Consider the following 16,787-nt stretch of genomic DNA (forward strand, 5'->3'; position numbering starts at 1 on the left):
ACACACACACACACACACACACACACACATATATATATATATGTATATGTGTGTGTGTATATATATATATATGTATGTATATGTGTATATATGAATATGTGCTTAACTCATTTATTAGCCCTTCACCCAATGTAAAGTTTATGTAACAGCTGCCGTAAATTAACAGTAGTGATAATTACCAAAATCATTTTTTTTATCTTTCTGTAATGGTTAATCCACCAGAATGCGTATGCTCTTTACTCAAAATTATATTGTTATTGCTGAAATATAATTTTTCTTGTTATGGATGAATTTTCAAATTTTACAAAAATCACAGCTATTTGCTTACGTTCCTGAGCAGAAAAATTCGTTTTAGCTATGCTTGATTTATTTCTGACTCCTTAGAAGTCCACTGTGTCATCTCAATTTCTCTGCAGCAGTTTCAAACTGTTCTTTCTGTTTTTGAAACAGGCTTAATTAGCGCTGATAATACAACCTTTACAATCAGTTGATTTAAAAGAGTCTTCATTACAGTATTATTTAGACATCATATAGATCTCATGCAGTTCTGCATTATCCTGTAAATAAAGTCCTTAAAGGGAGAAAATCAAGAGTAGAACCAGACTGTCTGAAATGGAGTGTTTAGAGCAGTCTGAGGGATGAGCTTTGTTTTAAGCGACCGTGTTTCGTATGGTGTTCTTTGAGCTAATGTCTTTAGTAATGTCTGTGTTCACTCCAGTGGTGGGCATTCGATGTCCAGTATGCAGACAAGAGTGCTGGGAGATGGATGTGCTGGACAATTTCTTTGTAAAGGATTCTGCCGAGGTGCCAAGCAGCACTGTGGAGAAAACCACGCAGGTTAGTCGTTGAGCTTATAACCTGAGCTGTTCCTTTCCCTGAGCTTTGATTTTATTGTGATACCACATTCCTGTAACTACACAACTGATTTTATTTTTACCCTTCCATTGTTTTTTGTCTTTAAAGGTGTGCATGAGCTGTGATGACAACACCGAGGCAACAGGTTACTGTGTGGAGTGCGTGGAGTTTCTGTGTGTCACGTGCATTGAGGCACACCAGAGGGTTAAGTTTACCAGGGACCACACCATACGCCAGAAGGAGGAGATGTCTCCAGGTATTTTCTTTCCAGGAAAGCCACCTGTTTTTCCTGTAATTGTTAACATGGTGATTCTTCTCCGTGACATTCCTGATCCGTGACGTTACGCTTCCCTCCTTGTTTATACACCAGATGCTGTCAGCCTATCCACACAGAGACCCGTCTTTTGTGACATCCACAAGCAGGAACCACTGAAGCTGTTTTGTGAGACTTGTGACCGACTTACCTGCCGAGACTGTCAGCTCCTTAAGCACAAAGATCACAAGTATGGAGAATGTATTTCTCTATTCACAGTAGGTTTATAGCTGTTTAAGACAATGGTGTTGCAGCACAATTAAGTGCATTGTGGTTAAGCCTGCCACAGCTTTTAAACACACAATTTTTCCATGTTGTGATGTTTGATAACAGGTGTCTATTTGTACCTGATTATTCATGCTTAACCATCTTTGTGTTTAGCTACCAGTTTTTAGAGGATGCATACAGAAACCACAGGCAGTGTCTCGAGACCATGACGCAGCAGCTGCAAGAGAAAAGAAAAGCCATTGAGGAAGTATCCAGCTGCATCAACGGCGGGTAAATTTACCCTGCACAGCTGGAGCTTGATCAGAGAACCTGTTTTAGCTCCGCTGCAGATATAAAGCGTTTTGCCATAAAAAATATTGAAGTGGAAAATTGAGCTGTTTCAAGTCATCTTTATTTAACTTTTCCTGGGCCTCAATGCGGACTCTCAGTTGATCCGCTTTCTAAAATTAGCAGTTCCCCTTTAAACCCTCCTTCCTTTGATTGGCTGCGCTTTGTAAACAGCAGTTGGGTGGGGCCGCTGTGCTCACAGCCAGCTCTGTGTGCTTGAGATGGCCATATTAACAACATCCACCTGCGTAGAGTCAAGAGTAGAAAACACTGTTTAAATCTGGAGCTTATGGCTACAGGGAATTCTGGCATACACGATGACCTGATCGTTTAAAATTAACATGTGGAAAAGAAAAAGCATAATAAAGTCCCTTAAAAATTTGACTGAAATAAAATCCAGATTAATGTGAGCATTATATGAATTTCACTTCACAGACTGCAGCAAGTTGAGGAAAATCGGAACGCTGTAACTAATGAAATAAAGAAGTCCATCTGTAACTTGATAATGGAGATCAACAGGAAGGGAAAGATTCTGGTTAACCAGCTTGAGGTACGTGTGACCTGATTTCTTTAGGTGTAGTGATGTTTGGGTTTCTTTTAATTTTTATTTATTTATTTATTTTAAAATAAACTTACACATTTCCCCCCAGGCTTTAACTAAGGACCATGAGTTGGGTTTGAAAAAGCAGCAGGAAGAAGTCAACTCTCTAGGCAGGCACCTAGACCACGTCATTAGCTTCACCAAATGGGCCACAGCTAGCCACAGCGGGACAGCTCTGCTCTACTGCAAGAGACTGGTGTGTAACTTTTAGCATCAAACAGCAATGTGGATTACTGTACACTATAAAGTACATTGTAGCTATTACTTGTTTTTGTCATTTTTCTAATATGTAATATTATCTGCAAAACTTGGTAATCTCAGTGACCTTAAAATGTCCCTGTCTTTTTCTCCTCCTCCTAGATCCTTTACCAGATCCATTACCTGATGAGAGCACACTGCAGTCCCTCCATCGTCCCTCAGAGCTCAGTTCGATTCCAGTGTCGCTCCGGTTTCTGGGCTACAAATGTAGACCTCGGTAAGGCTGTCAGCTGCTCTCGTGTATAAGAGGCAATGTATACTGATGGTAGCAAGAACAAAAGCTAACTGGCTGCAGAACAGCACATTTGAAAGGATCATGTGGGCCCTAAAAATTCAAATCCATTTTTATAGTGCCCGATCTCCACACTTTATAACATGAGACAAAGACCCTACAGTAGAAAGGTTATGACTGGGTTGTTCTATGGTCAAGCATTTGATAACAGAAATAACTCCAAATTTTATGTGTACCTTTGCTCATTAGTGTTATTTATTCAACAAATTTACTGATGCTTTTTTTTGTATGTTTTTAAAAGTTCAAATTCAATTATGCTTATCAGTGCTGAAAGTGATTGTTATAAATTTTATGCATTTACAGCTATGGTCTAAAATGGTTTAAAACATGGTAGTCATAGAGCCTTCGTCTCACATTTATTTTCATATTTGATGATGATGATGATCATGAATGAATGGTCCTAATTCTTGACAATCGTTTGCTCCCTTTCTTTAAAAACCAGATAACATGCCAAATAAATTAAGATAGTTATAGTATGTCGTATTTAATTACTGTCAGCTGCCTGACAACAACAGAGCAACTAGTGTACAGATTCAACCTTTTACGATTTACTTACCTGGATGATTGAGCATACATCAAGACAACTGGTTAAAAAATAAATGTGGAGATGTGGCTGTAAATATATTTTATAAAAGTCTCTGCACAGCTTAAGTATATAAGGACAAAAACACAAATGTAATGACCTGCAACCCCCACACTCAAAACTGGAGAATTTTTAGGTTGGGTAAATGTTGCATAAGATTAACATTGTTGTATTGAGTCATTTGTTATCTTGCTGATGCACGTGCATGAACCTACATCAGTTGTGGTCAGAAGTTTACATGATTGATGATGATGATTGATGATTAATGGGCATGGGCATGACTGTACTGGTAATTTTTGGTTTTGATGATTTCTTTGAACTGTTCTTTTTGCAGGATGCAATGATTCGTACAGCATCCATCTTTAACGATTTAGGGAAAAAAAGAACTGGGCGCACAAGTTTGAATTTATTCCGGATTTTCTCTAATCTACACTGGGCATAGATACAGACTTAAATACATATAAACACCCCCCACTAACATTTGGTTAAATGTCCCTTAAGAAGTTGCACCTCAACCAGAAGCTTGAACAAGTTTCTGGCGTAATTCTGGCTGGATATTTGACAACTGTTTTTGGCAAAATTGTTATATGTCGTTTAAATTGGTTCATTTCATGGCACAGGGCCCGGCCTTTAAGCATAGTACACAAATTTTCAGTATAGTTGAGGCTTTGGGAAGCTTAAGGCTAGCCTGCTTTATCCATTTCAGATTTGGAATGGCTTGTTTGGGATGATTGTCCTGTTGGAGCACCCAGCTATTTCAACCGTCTAGCTGATGATCAGAGTTGAAGTTGATGAATTTGTAGGAAAGTCCTACTCCTTTGGTATTCTAACCAATCTGTACAATAAACCAGTAACACTGACAGCAAAACAGTCCCAGAGCATCATGCTGCAACCACCATGCTTGACAAGTGCTGCAGTGTTCATTGCTATGAAAGCCTTATCTTTACTGGTCCAAACATACGCCTTGTTTTTGAGACCAATTAGATAAAACTTTGTCTCGTCTGACCATAAAACTTCTCCCCAGAAAGCGTCCAAGTTGTCCACATGGACAGCTGCAAGTTTCAGTTGAGCCTGAAGGTGTCGATTTTGGAGGAGAGGTTTCTTTCTTGGTCATCACCCTCTCAGTCCATGGCAATGTTAAAGTTATTTCACTGTTTTCAGTTTATCTGACCATCAGCACATAAGAGCTGCCTCAGTCACTCCATCATCCAATCAGAGAAATGGTGACATTAGTCTGATGTTCAGACTGTTGTCATATTGAGTCATTTGGTATCCTACTGATTAATATTCGTGGACTTCTTTGGGTTATTTAGGTTCCATATATTGGGGATGGTGGCATAAACTGCATGAAAAAAATAAAAATAGTTCTGCGTCTTTGGTTAATGTAGTAGTTTGTCTTTTTTGGGGCAGGTTCCCTGGTAGTAGAAAGAGGCCCCAGTAGGCCACCGATCACCAACCACCAGACAGGTCCCAGAGCAGAAGCACCCACTGGAGCTCTTTCACTTTCAACTCAGCAGCGACAGAGCACACTCGCTCAGCTCCAGATGCAGGTAAAGGGAACTTTCAAGCTGTCCTTGGCTGCCTAAGAATGAAATGTAGTCATAGATATTCTTAAATATTGTGGACTTTTCTACATACTGTAGCCTTTTAATCTTGCCGAATACTCCTTTGATCAAGGTTGACAAGCTTTCCCAACAGCACCCCAGGGGGCCCCCTCCTAACTCGTGGTCATGGCACCAAAACGTCAGGCTACCTGGCCCCCCACCACCAACCAGACCTATCCATGGAGGTTCCTCTCCCTCTCAAGGTGTCCCCAACATGGTACAGCAAGGACGCAGGTATGGAAGTTCCCACCCCAACCCTCGAAGCCCCACATCATCTCTGCTTAACAACATGAGCTTCCCAGCTGCTCAGGTACGTCAGGTTGTGAGGTTTTGTTAAATTTAAGTACATCAGTGTTTGTTTTTCCTTTACTAAATGAAACAGTGGGACAAATTGATGCATTTTTTCTTTCTTTTTTAAATCTTTAAGTCTTTTAAGTGTTCTTTGAACTTGTCTTTTCTACATATAGTCTTTGAGAGATCTGATCCATACCTCCAGCTTCCCCCCTAAACCTATAGATGGGTCACAGGGTGTTTCCCGCTTTCCACAGCCTCTCACGTCTGGAGCAGCTACACAGATGTCACTGCACCAGGTTTGTAGGACCGTTATCATAAAGATTTTCAGTCTGACACAACATGAGTCCAGAAAGTGAAAGCATTTGCTGATAACTGAACTTTGTTTGGCGTTGTTTCCTTTAGAGATGCCTACCAGAGTCATCTTTCCTCAAGAGGAGTGAACCTGGTGGATCGGTCCCCTCCATCACTGTCTCTGTACCCAAACCCAATTTCCCTCCTATTCTAGCTTCAGCAACTGCTGACAAAACAACCATGCTTAATCACATGGCAGGTCATTATCTGTGCATTGATCTTTTCATTTACAAAAAATGGCTTTTAAGGTCTGAAGTTGAGTTAAAAGCTCCGTTTTGGGATTGGTTTTCAAATAAATAAAAAAAATTGCCTCCTTTTAAAGGTCGAGGGAGGCAAAATTCCCCCATGGCAAAACCATCATCTTCAGACAGACGCACAGGGTAAGAAGTGAGCAGAGCATCTGTCACAGTGCTACTTAATCCTGTAGTTTATTATTGTGATCGTGGATTAACTGTGAATGTATAGCAGACTTTTTTTTTCTTTAAAAAAAAATCAAACACTGCTCTGTGGGAATCTGTATTGAAGGACGACTTCTTGGAAGCAGACTGCCGAGCCACCATCAGCTCCTGCATTAAAGCGACGAAGGAGAACCTCTCCGGGTCCTGTTATTGTCATAAAGGATGAACCTGAGGACGACGATGAAGTCCGTTTCGTAAGAGTGGAATTTATAAACTTAGGATATTTACAGATTTGCCATTTTGATCCAAATGTATCATTCGTAAAACGTATTAAAAATTGATCTTTGACATATTACCGGCCCATTTTCAAAAAACGTGGTTATTCTTTTTGAAATATAAACCGTCTGTGGATAAGAGACAAAGTTGAGAATCAACACAGAATGCTTGTGACTACACAGTATTATAAATACAGTGTATAGTTATACAGTATACAAACAGGCAAATCTGTAGTGAAAATCACTGCATCTGATTGACAACTCACTGAAAACTATTGTTGGTATCCAGACAATGCAAAGGGTATGTCTTGCATGCAAAGAAAATATAAGTAAATAATATAGCAGTCAGGCTATAATAACTCAAGCCTAACTGCTCAACACTGCTTTTACCTTTTGAAGTTCAGGCGCTTGCTGCCGGGCTGGGTTCAGCATATAATCAGATTTAACATAGCTTTGTGTTAGCATGCCATTTGTGGAGCTGCTTGTAGAGACTGAGTTTTGTTAGCAGTATTAAACAGTTGTATCTGTTCTGCATGCAGCTTGCATTTCACCTTTCATACAGTAAAAATAAAAGTAATGCCCATATATCCGCTGTAGACCGTTGCACTTCATCTGACTTTAGCACAAATGGGCAGGAAGGAAAAAGCTTTTTATTTGCCTAGAGTGCAGATAACTGGAGAACCTTTTGCAATGCCAGTAAGAAAATAATTGTAAATTTTGCATAATTACTGAATCTAGTACATTATTGCATTATTGAAAATGTAAAGTGATTACAATAACTTGTTACTTTGGTATGTGCAACACTCAACTCAACTGAGCAGTAACCTCGATCTCCTTGATGCCAGCTTATTCTGACAAAACTGATGTACAGCAGCAGCGTTTAAGTTACCAGTTTATGCACACATCCCTGCTGGGAAACTTGTCATGTTTTAAAAGATCAAGAATTGAAATTCATTTCCAGGAGTCTTTTGTCCTGAATAGAGAAAGCATTCAGCTCACCATTGGAGAAAAGTTCAAATTCTAAAATGTGCGACAGTATAGAGAAGCATAATGCTCAGACATGTGAATGCACCAATGTGTTTTAAATTTTTTTAGAACTTCCTAATTTTAGCAAGACAATCCTAAAACGCATTCTGCTCATATTACAACAGCATGGCTCCAAAGTAAACGTTGGAGGCTTTAAACTGGCCTATCAGCAGTCCAGACCTATCATCCATTGGAAAATCTTTGGCAAAAATGGCCTGAACTTATTGAGTATTTATCAAATAACTATGAGAAAACATTACTGCTCTCAAAAACACAGCTGGTGGTCTCACTTCCCAAACACAAAGGAGCGGGGATGCAGTATTAGTACAGTAGTAGTGGTGATTTTGGCAGCATGTTGCTTGCATCAAATTTAAAATGTTTTCATTTTTAACCCTTATATGTAAAAGACTGAGCATCCAAGTTTGTGAATGCCACAACTTGAGAAAAAGGCGACATAGGATTATTGCATCTGCTAGGAGGCTGAGGGATACCACTGGCTTCCGCTGCTATTTTACATTATTTCAGCCTCAAAATCATTGCTCCTTTTTCACTCTCTCCCACCTACAGGTGCAGTCCAGCGTCGGCTCTAGCCTGCCAGATAGCAGCACTGGAGCACAGTCTAAGCCCCGGCAGCTGCAGAAGGTCTCCCCACCAGCACCACCCCCTGGATCAGACTCCAAAGACAGGCGTCCTCAGCCCCAATCGCAGCCAGAGTCTGAAAAGAGAGCCGAGCCAGAAGAAGATCCTAATGAGGACTGGTGCGCTGTCTGTCAGAACGGAGGAGAACTGCTCTGCTGCGACAAGTGTCCCAAAGTTTTTCATCTGGCCTGTCACATTCCCACTCTGAATGAATCCCCCAGGTGAGAGATGCCTTTTTGGGACCATGCATAGACCACATGAATAAACAAGAGGTGGACAGGGTGCATGAGGAGGAGTGCATTTCATCCCTAAAACCTCTGTTAGACTATTTTAGCTGGTCTGAACATTGTGTAGTTGAAATGGTTATTGCCTGTAATAGTTGTTGTATATAAAGCATATTGGACCATCAACATCATAATAAAATACAGATTTTTTTTCTTCAACCATTCTGAAATAAAAAAAAGAAATTCTGTACCTTCCACCTTTTTATCTTTATAGAATAATTGTAGAAATTGGTCTTAAATCCCTTCTCCGTTTGGCATTGATGAAGTCTAAAATCTCTCTGTTGAGCGCATGGTTATTATTCTTGCCCATAGTTAGCTTGTTAGTCTGTGCAGGCTGCTCTATGCAGATAAAATGTTAATCTTATTCAGCAACAGGTGTCCAATCATTGGGCGTTTCCTAACTGCTTTTCTTCACCATACATCTTTCCTCAGCGGCGAGTGGTTCTGTTCATTCTGCCGAGACCTTGTCTCTCCCGAGATGGAGTACGACTGTGACAGCAAGGATGCCCCCATCTCTGAAAAGTTTCCACCTGTTGACAGAAGGGTATGCTAATCAAGCTGCCATTTACATTTATGTCCACGAATTAGTTTCAGTCCTTCAGCCTGCACCCCCTGTTTTACAACGGAAAAGATTTTAGTTTGAGTTTCTAGTGCATTGTATCATAGTTTCTTTTCTTTTTAGTACATACTGGGAAAAACGAAAGGTCTGACTTGCCATGAAAAACATGTCTTACAACAGCGGTCTCCAACCTTTTTTGCACCACGGACTGGTTTATGTCCGACAATATTTTCACGGACCAGCCTTTAAGGTGTCGCGGATAAATAAAATGAAATAAAACCAGTACCGGTACCAAAAAAACAGAAGATGAATTCATAACACACGGGAAAAGACCCAGGGAAATTGAGTTGATGATAAAAATTCTTAAAAAAAATAACGATTAAAACCCTGAAAACCATAAATTTCACACCCAAGCCTAAATTCTTGCGGCCCGAACGACGCACGGACCGGAACCAGTCCGTGACCTGGGGGTTGGGGACCGCTGTCTTACAACTATAATTTGGTTATTTAACAGCAGCAGGTCAGGTTGGATTTAAAAAGAGCATCAAAGAAGTCTCATTTGAGATAGATTTCCTGCTCTGTGGGGGGGAAATGGTTAAATGACTTCAGAATAGCATTTCATAATGTTCTCATGTCCCTGAAGCAACATTGTTGCTGTTCATAGGGACAGCAACAATGTTGCTTCTGAACCCAAAGTTATATAAGATCTCTCTGGTCTCTATCATTTAAAATCAATGAAACTGCATTCCAAAGAGGCTAAAGAGGAGAGGGGACAGGCCAGTGCACTGTTGGTGCAGCAGCTAATATCTGCAATGGTTTTGTGGTATATTAGTGCTAATGGCTCAGGTTAAAATCACAGACGTGAAAGCTGAACAACTTTATCAGGCAAACATCTCCAAACACAGCCAACCTAAATGGGTATCACTGTCAACATTGCCTTAAAAAAGCATCTAGCACTGACCAAAGTGTGAACATAAAATAAAAAGCCATCCATCCTGGCCATCCAGCGTAGATGTAAGTGAAACTGTTGGGAAGACAACGTTGGAGAAACGTGAACATTTTATTTGTACTGTATAATCTGCAGATTCTGACAGAAATCTGCAGCTATCCTTTGAAGCACCGCTCCTCTCTAAAGCAGCAATAAGGATCATTATTAGGTTATTTACATTGTTATGTAAATAACAAAATAACTTAAAGCAAAAATTGGGAAACGTAAAGTCCGAAGTCTTTATATTAAGGGCCATCAGTCAAACAATATTGTTTGGTCTGGTTCTAAACAGAGAGACTTCTTGTGTGACGTCTTCTTTTGCGCATGCACTAGAGCACGTTTGCTGTCGCATTTTATTTGTAGTGTGAACGAGCAGACAAAAAAATCGGATTTGATCAAAAAATCAGAATTGAGCATTAAGACCTGCAGTGTGAACGTAGCCTTATTTAAACTGTGATGTGATGCAGAATTTTTCTTTAATCAATATTTGATGTGTTGTCTTTGTACTTTGTACATTTTTCAATTAAATTGTAAGATTTACATTTTTGCACATTTTCATTTTTTTAAATCTAGAAATGTGAGAGGCTGCTTCTTCGTCTTTTCTGCAACGACTTCAGCACCGACTTCCAGCAGCCAGCTTCTCCTTCAGTAAGATGCATTCAATGTTCAGTCAAAACTTCTGATATGTTATTTATGTTATTTTATTTTAGATATGTTATTTTACGGTGCTATTATTTCAAGTAAAATGAGGCAAAAAAATCTATAAATTTTTATTTACTATAATAAGTGGGCTTTTATTCCCACTTTTGCCAATGTGTTCCTTTTTTTTCGTGTACTTTTTAATTTTACTCATTCCACTCTCAGTAACTTTATATAAATTCTGTTGTAACTATCTTCTCATATGAAAGTGATTCATAACTTTTGAGAGAGTTTCACACAACACTTGGATTAGGTGCTCAACTTTTATTGTTCTTCTTCTAAACGTAGGAGACGAGACGGTACAAAGAACTTATAAAGACCCCGATGGATTTGTCAATAGTAAAGAGGAAGCTGGAATCAAAGGCAAAAGACGGTGAAAGTTATGTCAGTCCTGAGGGCTTTGTTGCAGATGTCAGGCTCATATTTTTCAACTGTGCCAAGTATTACAAGGTTGGTCTTATTATTTTTATTATTATTTTATTTTTTTAAATGCCAGTCATGCTTTATTTAATTGATATTTCCTTTATTTTGCTTTAACTGAAATTTTGTTTTTTACCAGCCAACCTCAGAGGTCGGCAGTGCGGGTTTGTACCTGGAGGACTATTTCGAGGAGCAGCTGAAGCTCATTTACCCAGACAGGGTCTTCCCCGGTGGGAGGGAAGAACAGATGATCCCCCCATTAGAGGACGAGATAGACGAGGAAGAGGAGATGATGGAGGACGGTGCGGCTGACGTTAAAGATAAGCCACAAAGCCCTGCAGAAAAGGGGATCCCCCCAGTAGAGGAAGACACAGCTCCTCTAGAAGACAGAACAACACCAGCAGCAACGGAAAAGTCGGACGCTGAAACGAGCGAGAAGATGACGGGCAAAGCGATAGCTGCCACAGAGGGAGACGCACCTCCTGCAGACGAAGTAAAGCAGGAAAATGTTGCTGCTGTAAAACAGGCGGAAAGCTCTCCAGCAACTCAGAGCGACACAAAAGACGGAGTAGCTTCCAGCTCCACAAAAGAGGTGGAACCTCGGATTACTACGGACACAACAACAGAGCCACCTGAAGCTCCGCAGGAGACGTCTGCTTCTGTGGACACAGCCAAGGAGAAGCAATAGATGGATGTACAGCAGATAGGAAGAGGAACTGTTGATAATGACGATGGATGAGTCCAGTCTTCCACAGAAGGGGCCCCAGTGGGGACCTACATTTGCTGCAATCATGCCTTTGTTTGTTTGTGTTTTGTAGGATGAATGTTGTTTTTACGATTGTATTTTTATTTATGTTTTATTTGATGGGAATGGTGCAGCTCAGCATAGTTTATAGAGATTGCTCAGCTATTATTGATAGTTGGGCTTTTAATAGGAAAAGAACTGCTGTACTAAATGGGCTTTAGTAGCAGTTATGCTTTAGATCCACAGCAAAGATCTAAAAAGCTCTGTGTTCTTCTCTGAATGGACATTTGATATCTTGTAAAAGATTATATTCAGTGATGATGCCACTGAAAAGCACATAAATGACATTCTTTGTTCAATATGTACAGGTTATCAGTCGTCACGTTGCTCGTCACCTGTACAAAATAATGATGTATTTTGAAAGCAGCCAAAAATAAAAGTTTAAATTGGTAATGCATGTAGAATGTGTTAATGCTAACATTTCTGTTTAGGCTTTTACCTTCATGATCAAATAATGTTAAAATGCAAAGGCTTTGTTTTAGTATGGTATTAACGCTACGTATGCAACAAATAAGTACTGTAGTTTCTGTACAGAAGGAAGTCCCACATTGATTGCAGTCAAACCATCTCTTGTGTTTCCACTTTCCACAGAGCAGTATTCTGTTGTTGGTATCGAGAAAAAAATGCTTCAGATTTCAGACGTCAGAATCTGTCGTCATTGTCATGTTTTACAAATTGTGCTCTACAAGATGAGAATGGCTCAAAAACTGACACAACATCATTAGCGTTAATATTCTCGCCTATATTGTTACTTTATTACTAATCAAGCATACTGTAAATAACTTAACAATGTTGAGCATAAAAATACCTGAATTTACAGTATTTGTAATAAACAGGGCTACATGAACATCTGGCTTGTGCTTGCGTCCCTCTGTGATAATCTGTTGGTTGTCATTTTAGAGTTCATGTTTTGGAGCTATGAACCGACGAGCCATTTGTCTACTGCAGTACATGCAGAAAAGCATCTCTAAATCTACAAAAGGGACAAATGGGCTGCAGCAGCAGAAGACCATGCTGGGTGCAACTCTGAAATGCGCGTGTTGTAGATTGTAATCGAATCTTTTATAAACCACCATCTCCATGCTAAGAAAATTGTTGTATCACTGGTTTAGATTGGTGATGGTGGTTTAATGGTGTGTTATTTTTTTATTATTATTATTTTCTTGGCACATTTTGGATCCCCCGTTAATCATTCTGTCATTTAAACACAGCCTACCTGAGTGTTGTTGCTGCCCATGTCCATCTGATTAGACACCATGTTTCTAAGATTTTTACGGCTGAGCACAGTGGGGTCAATTTTATCTGAATTTCTAAGCAAGAAGAGGATCGTCCAGTCTTTAACAGAAACTTTGTATGTAATTTTCAAACTTGACCCATTCAATCACAAAGTAAAAGCAGACTGACTCTGTGTTATTCCCAGCTTATTACATCAAAGTCGCTCTGAAAGTAGCAACTGACGAGTGGTTGCAGATCTGGTCACAGTCATCGAAGTAACCATTTCAAAGGCATAGCCAGATTGTAAGTTCATTATACACTGGGTCAATAGTTTTGGTCATGGTGCAATCTTCAACCACTATTTTCCCGACTATAGCATTAAGTGGCCATTCGAGGAAAAGTTTTTGACCCTTCCAGATTAGCTTAATTTTTCAGTCCTTCAGGTTGCTCCACAAAATAGCACAGGCTGGTATATAGGACAGACTAAGACTCGGTTGGACCGTCTATACAAAGGATGGGCTATCTATACACCCGTTCGTGGTTTACTTTGGAAAACATGGCAGATAGTCACCCAAAAAAAGTAGAAAGACGGGTAGTAGAACGAACCGACAAAAGAAAAGCAAGCACCAAAAGAAAACATGGTAATTGTAACATAAAAAAACCCAGAAAGACACAGGACCAAAACTAACGGTCACATAAACCCTCCATAAGTCAACAATTTGTTATTTAACTGAAAAATCTATGAGGATTGCAAGCGTATTTGTTACAGTTTGGACACACTGGAATTATATCCATTTCCCCCTACTCTTAGTGAGAAAGCAAAGCAGATTTTTAAATTATTTGTAATCTTGATATTTGTTCTGAGATTTCTTGTTACATGTCTTTTAGAATATTAGGAGACCCCATAGACCACTAGATGGGGCTTTTAAGTTGCCCTTCACCATGTGAATACTGTTTATATATTCACAAAGTAGTGATGGCATCTCACATACACAAAGTTTCCTTTTAATACATTTATACACCCGACTCTTTGTGTTTGAAATTAAAGCTGCGAGATTAAAGTCGCTTTTTGCTCTCCAACATTTAAAGCACACAGATACACATTGGCTTTAATTCCTCTCAGTACTCATTCTTCCTCGGCTGTGGTCATTTTGAACCCTGAAACCAATTTTTCCGATGATCACTTCCAAGTGGCCAAAAGATCAAAGAGGCCTCGCCTTAGAGGAATGCAAGAAAAATAAGCGTGGCTCTTATTTATAGGCACCTGGGGCCCAGCCAAAATGGTGGGCTCAATTAGTGGTAGAGCAGCATTTTAACTCATTTGATGGATGATCCTTTTAGTGTTGGTGTTGGGTGGCTATCACTTAATTTGCTGTAATTGATACCAAAAGCCCAGTAGCTGCATTGGTCAGCTGAATAAATGCAACCAGACAAATTTTCCCCTCTTCCACTTTCCTCCTGCTGGTTTTCGAGGTTTGGTGCATGTGAAGCTGATTGAAAGTGCCAAGGTATGAAATATATGTCAGTGTAATTCTGCAATATCTTTGGATTATATAACAATTTCCAAAAATGGAAAGAAATGGAAAATATAGTTTTCTGCATGGAAAAAGTAATATTACCTGCTTGTGGTGGCCTTAATTCCTTAATGCTGATTCAGTTGCTGATTTTGAGTCGGTTTCCTTTTCTTCCTCAGAAATGCGAATGTGCCATTGGATCACAACAAATGACATTCATTCTTACATACCCTCTTCTAAATTTTTCTCTGCCTGTTTTTCCTTGGTGGCACTGCAGTGGTGTGGAATACCACACAATCATTTCTGTGGCTTGGCCCCGTTTCGGAGCGAACAACTTGGACTCACCTGCTTGCTTGTAATTACATGGCTCAGCTCCCTCTACAGTTTTTGAGGTCGTGTTGTAAAAGCACCACTGTCTTCACGTTAGGGGAACCCTCACCCACTTGATTCTAGGGTTTGGAATCAGGGTTTGGCCTCTTTTTAAGGCGCCCATTGCTCGGCTTACCATAGAGGTCTATGGGACTATTCAGGTTTTGCCAGGTTCTTCTTGCTCAAGGCGGCTGTGGGGCTTTAGTTAAAGTCTTTTTATATGATGACTTTTGAATTCTGTATCAGTCACACATGTCCCTCAGATTGCATTACAGATCCCACTTTTTCCTTGGATATTGTCTCTTACTGATGGCTCCTCTCTGTCACACTTAGGTCCGACAGTATCACAGCCACTCAGTCGCTGTGATGTGCTAAGGCCTGCCAGCCATGTGACACCAACTGTGTTTTTAACCTCATCTCTCTGCCAACCTTCAGAGACTGTGCTGAACTGGAGGGTAAAGAAAAGTGGAGCAAAAATACATTTCATCTATGTGTGAAACCGTGTGTGTCTCTGGTGTCTGGTATCATATTATTAAAGAAGTAGGAACTTTAATCCAGGAAATTATTTGCAAGCATCATGACTCTGCTAAAGATAACATTTGTCTCAATCTGCAGAACAGTTTCTATATCATAATGTAAAAATGTGTGTAAAACACTGAATGCACATTGTGGTTTGCTTTTTTAGTCTATTAAAAACCTTAAACCTTCTTTTTGCATTACAAATAGTTGTACTCAGGACAGCTTTAGAGGTTAACCTTTACCAAGGTGCCAGTGGTGTTTCTTTGAGAACCTGGAAGCAGAGGACCACTTCTCTTTCGATGTGGTGAAGTACTTCAAACAAGCACGATTGTATAGGAAAGAGAGTTATAGTAACAAATGGCAGTCAGTTCTCTATAATATATATATAGGGTTTTTTCCCAATCAACTGTGCATTTATGGTCTATTTTTACATTTAGATACTATATAAACTGAAAACTTACTAATTCAAATCTGTCACTAATCACTCAGGTGAAATCCAGCAGAATTTTATAACTGGTCCCAAGAACTTTGTGTTGAAGGTGACTCTGAAACCATCCATGCCTTCGTCTCTGAATTCTGCTTCTGAGCTGAGATAAATAAATAAATAAATAAATAAAGCCGTTGACCACAACATTAAAAGCGCTAGCAAGTTACTAAAGTAATGGGTCCTGGCATTTTTGACACATACCACCTAAACACTGTTGCGTACCAAGCATTCACCTCCATTGCAAAAACATTCCCCAACAGGAAAATGTGGTCCACTGAACCTCGAAAATACTTACAAATGGCTTGAGAACATACTGAATTAACACTTTACAGTCTCTGAACATGAGTTATTATGAGGTGTGCAGTGGGTCCTTAGAGCAGAGGGTGGAGTATGTTGTCAGCTAATGCTAGCAAGCTTAGTTAGCAAGCCACAGGGGGCTTGTTCAGATTAAATCGAATAAGATATAAAGCATTCTTTCGTCTTCTTCTTCCTCTGCTTTTGTCCCTAGCTGGCAGTTGGCAGGGAGGTTGTCCACGAAGCCAATACGTCGCTGTGGGTGTCGTAGGGTTTCCATCTTGATCAACGATGCACTTAGAGGTCTTGTGGTCTCTTGTCTTCAATGTAGCTTGCCATCACCAGTGTGTGAATGGGTGGATGACTGGATATGTAAAGTGCTTTGGGGTCCTTAGGGACTAGTAAAGCGCTATATAAATACAGGCCATTTACCATTTTACCATTTGCTTGCTTGAGGGTTAGACATTGTTGTTTAAGATCATCTTCAATTTGCTTGATCCAAGTCTTCTTGGAGGTCTCTCATCACTCTCACTCTGATGCTGCTGCATCAAAAGGCGGTATGGCCGGCGATGGTTGCTCATGCGGCAGAT

General features: G+C 39.9%; 1 protein-coding gene across 3 annotated transcripts in view; it reads left to right on the plus strand.

The window, feature by feature from the left end:
• trim24 (tripartite motif containing 24) overlaps positions 1–12,648 on the plus strand; it is a 15,636-nt gene extending 2,988 nt beyond the window's left edge. Inside the window, exons 2-19 of one of the 3 annotated variants that reach the window (XM_005725140.1) lie at positions 719–837; positions 964–1,111; positions 1,226–1,358; positions 1,550–1,666; positions 2,159–2,273; positions 2,374–2,520; positions 2,685–2,799; positions 4,868–5,007; positions 5,135–5,371; positions 5,529–5,651; positions 5,758–5,905; positions 6,029–6,086; positions 6,232–6,358; positions 7,973–8,265; positions 8,761–8,872; positions 10,449–10,523; positions 10,863–11,024; positions 11,134–12,648. In XM_005725140.1, the coding sequence (XP_005725197.1) occupies positions 719–837; positions 964–1,111; positions 1,226–1,358; positions 1,550–1,666; positions 2,159–2,273; positions 2,374–2,520; positions 2,685–2,799; positions 4,868–5,007; positions 5,135–5,371; positions 5,529–5,651; positions 5,758–5,905; positions 6,029–6,086; positions 6,232–6,358; positions 7,973–8,265; positions 8,761–8,872; positions 10,449–10,523; positions 10,863–11,024; positions 11,134–11,682 (2,918 nt within the window). In that variant the 3' untranslated portion in view covers positions 11,683–12,648. The remainder of the gene's footprint in view (positions 1–718; positions 838–963; positions 1,112–1,225; positions 1,359–1,549; positions 1,667–2,158; positions 2,274–2,373; positions 2,521–2,684; positions 2,800–4,867; positions 5,008–5,134; positions 5,372–5,528; positions 5,652–5,757; positions 5,906–6,028; positions 6,087–6,231; positions 6,359–7,972; positions 8,266–8,760; positions 8,873–10,448; positions 10,524–10,862; positions 11,025–11,133) is intronic. The other 2 variants (XM_005725141.1, XM_005725142.1) reach the window with 2 other exon arrangements.
• The last annotated feature ends 4,139 nt before the right edge of the window (positions 12,649–16,787 follow it).

This window comes from Pundamilia nyererei, unplaced genomic scaffold (genome assembly GCF_000239375.1).
Source record: "Pundamilia nyererei isolate P.nyererei 1_Seehausen unplaced genomic scaffold, PunNye1.0 scaffold00014, whole genome shotgun sequence".
NCBI classification, from domain to species: Eukaryota; Metazoa; Chordata; class Actinopteri; order Cichliformes; family Cichlidae; genus Pundamilia; species Pundamilia nyererei.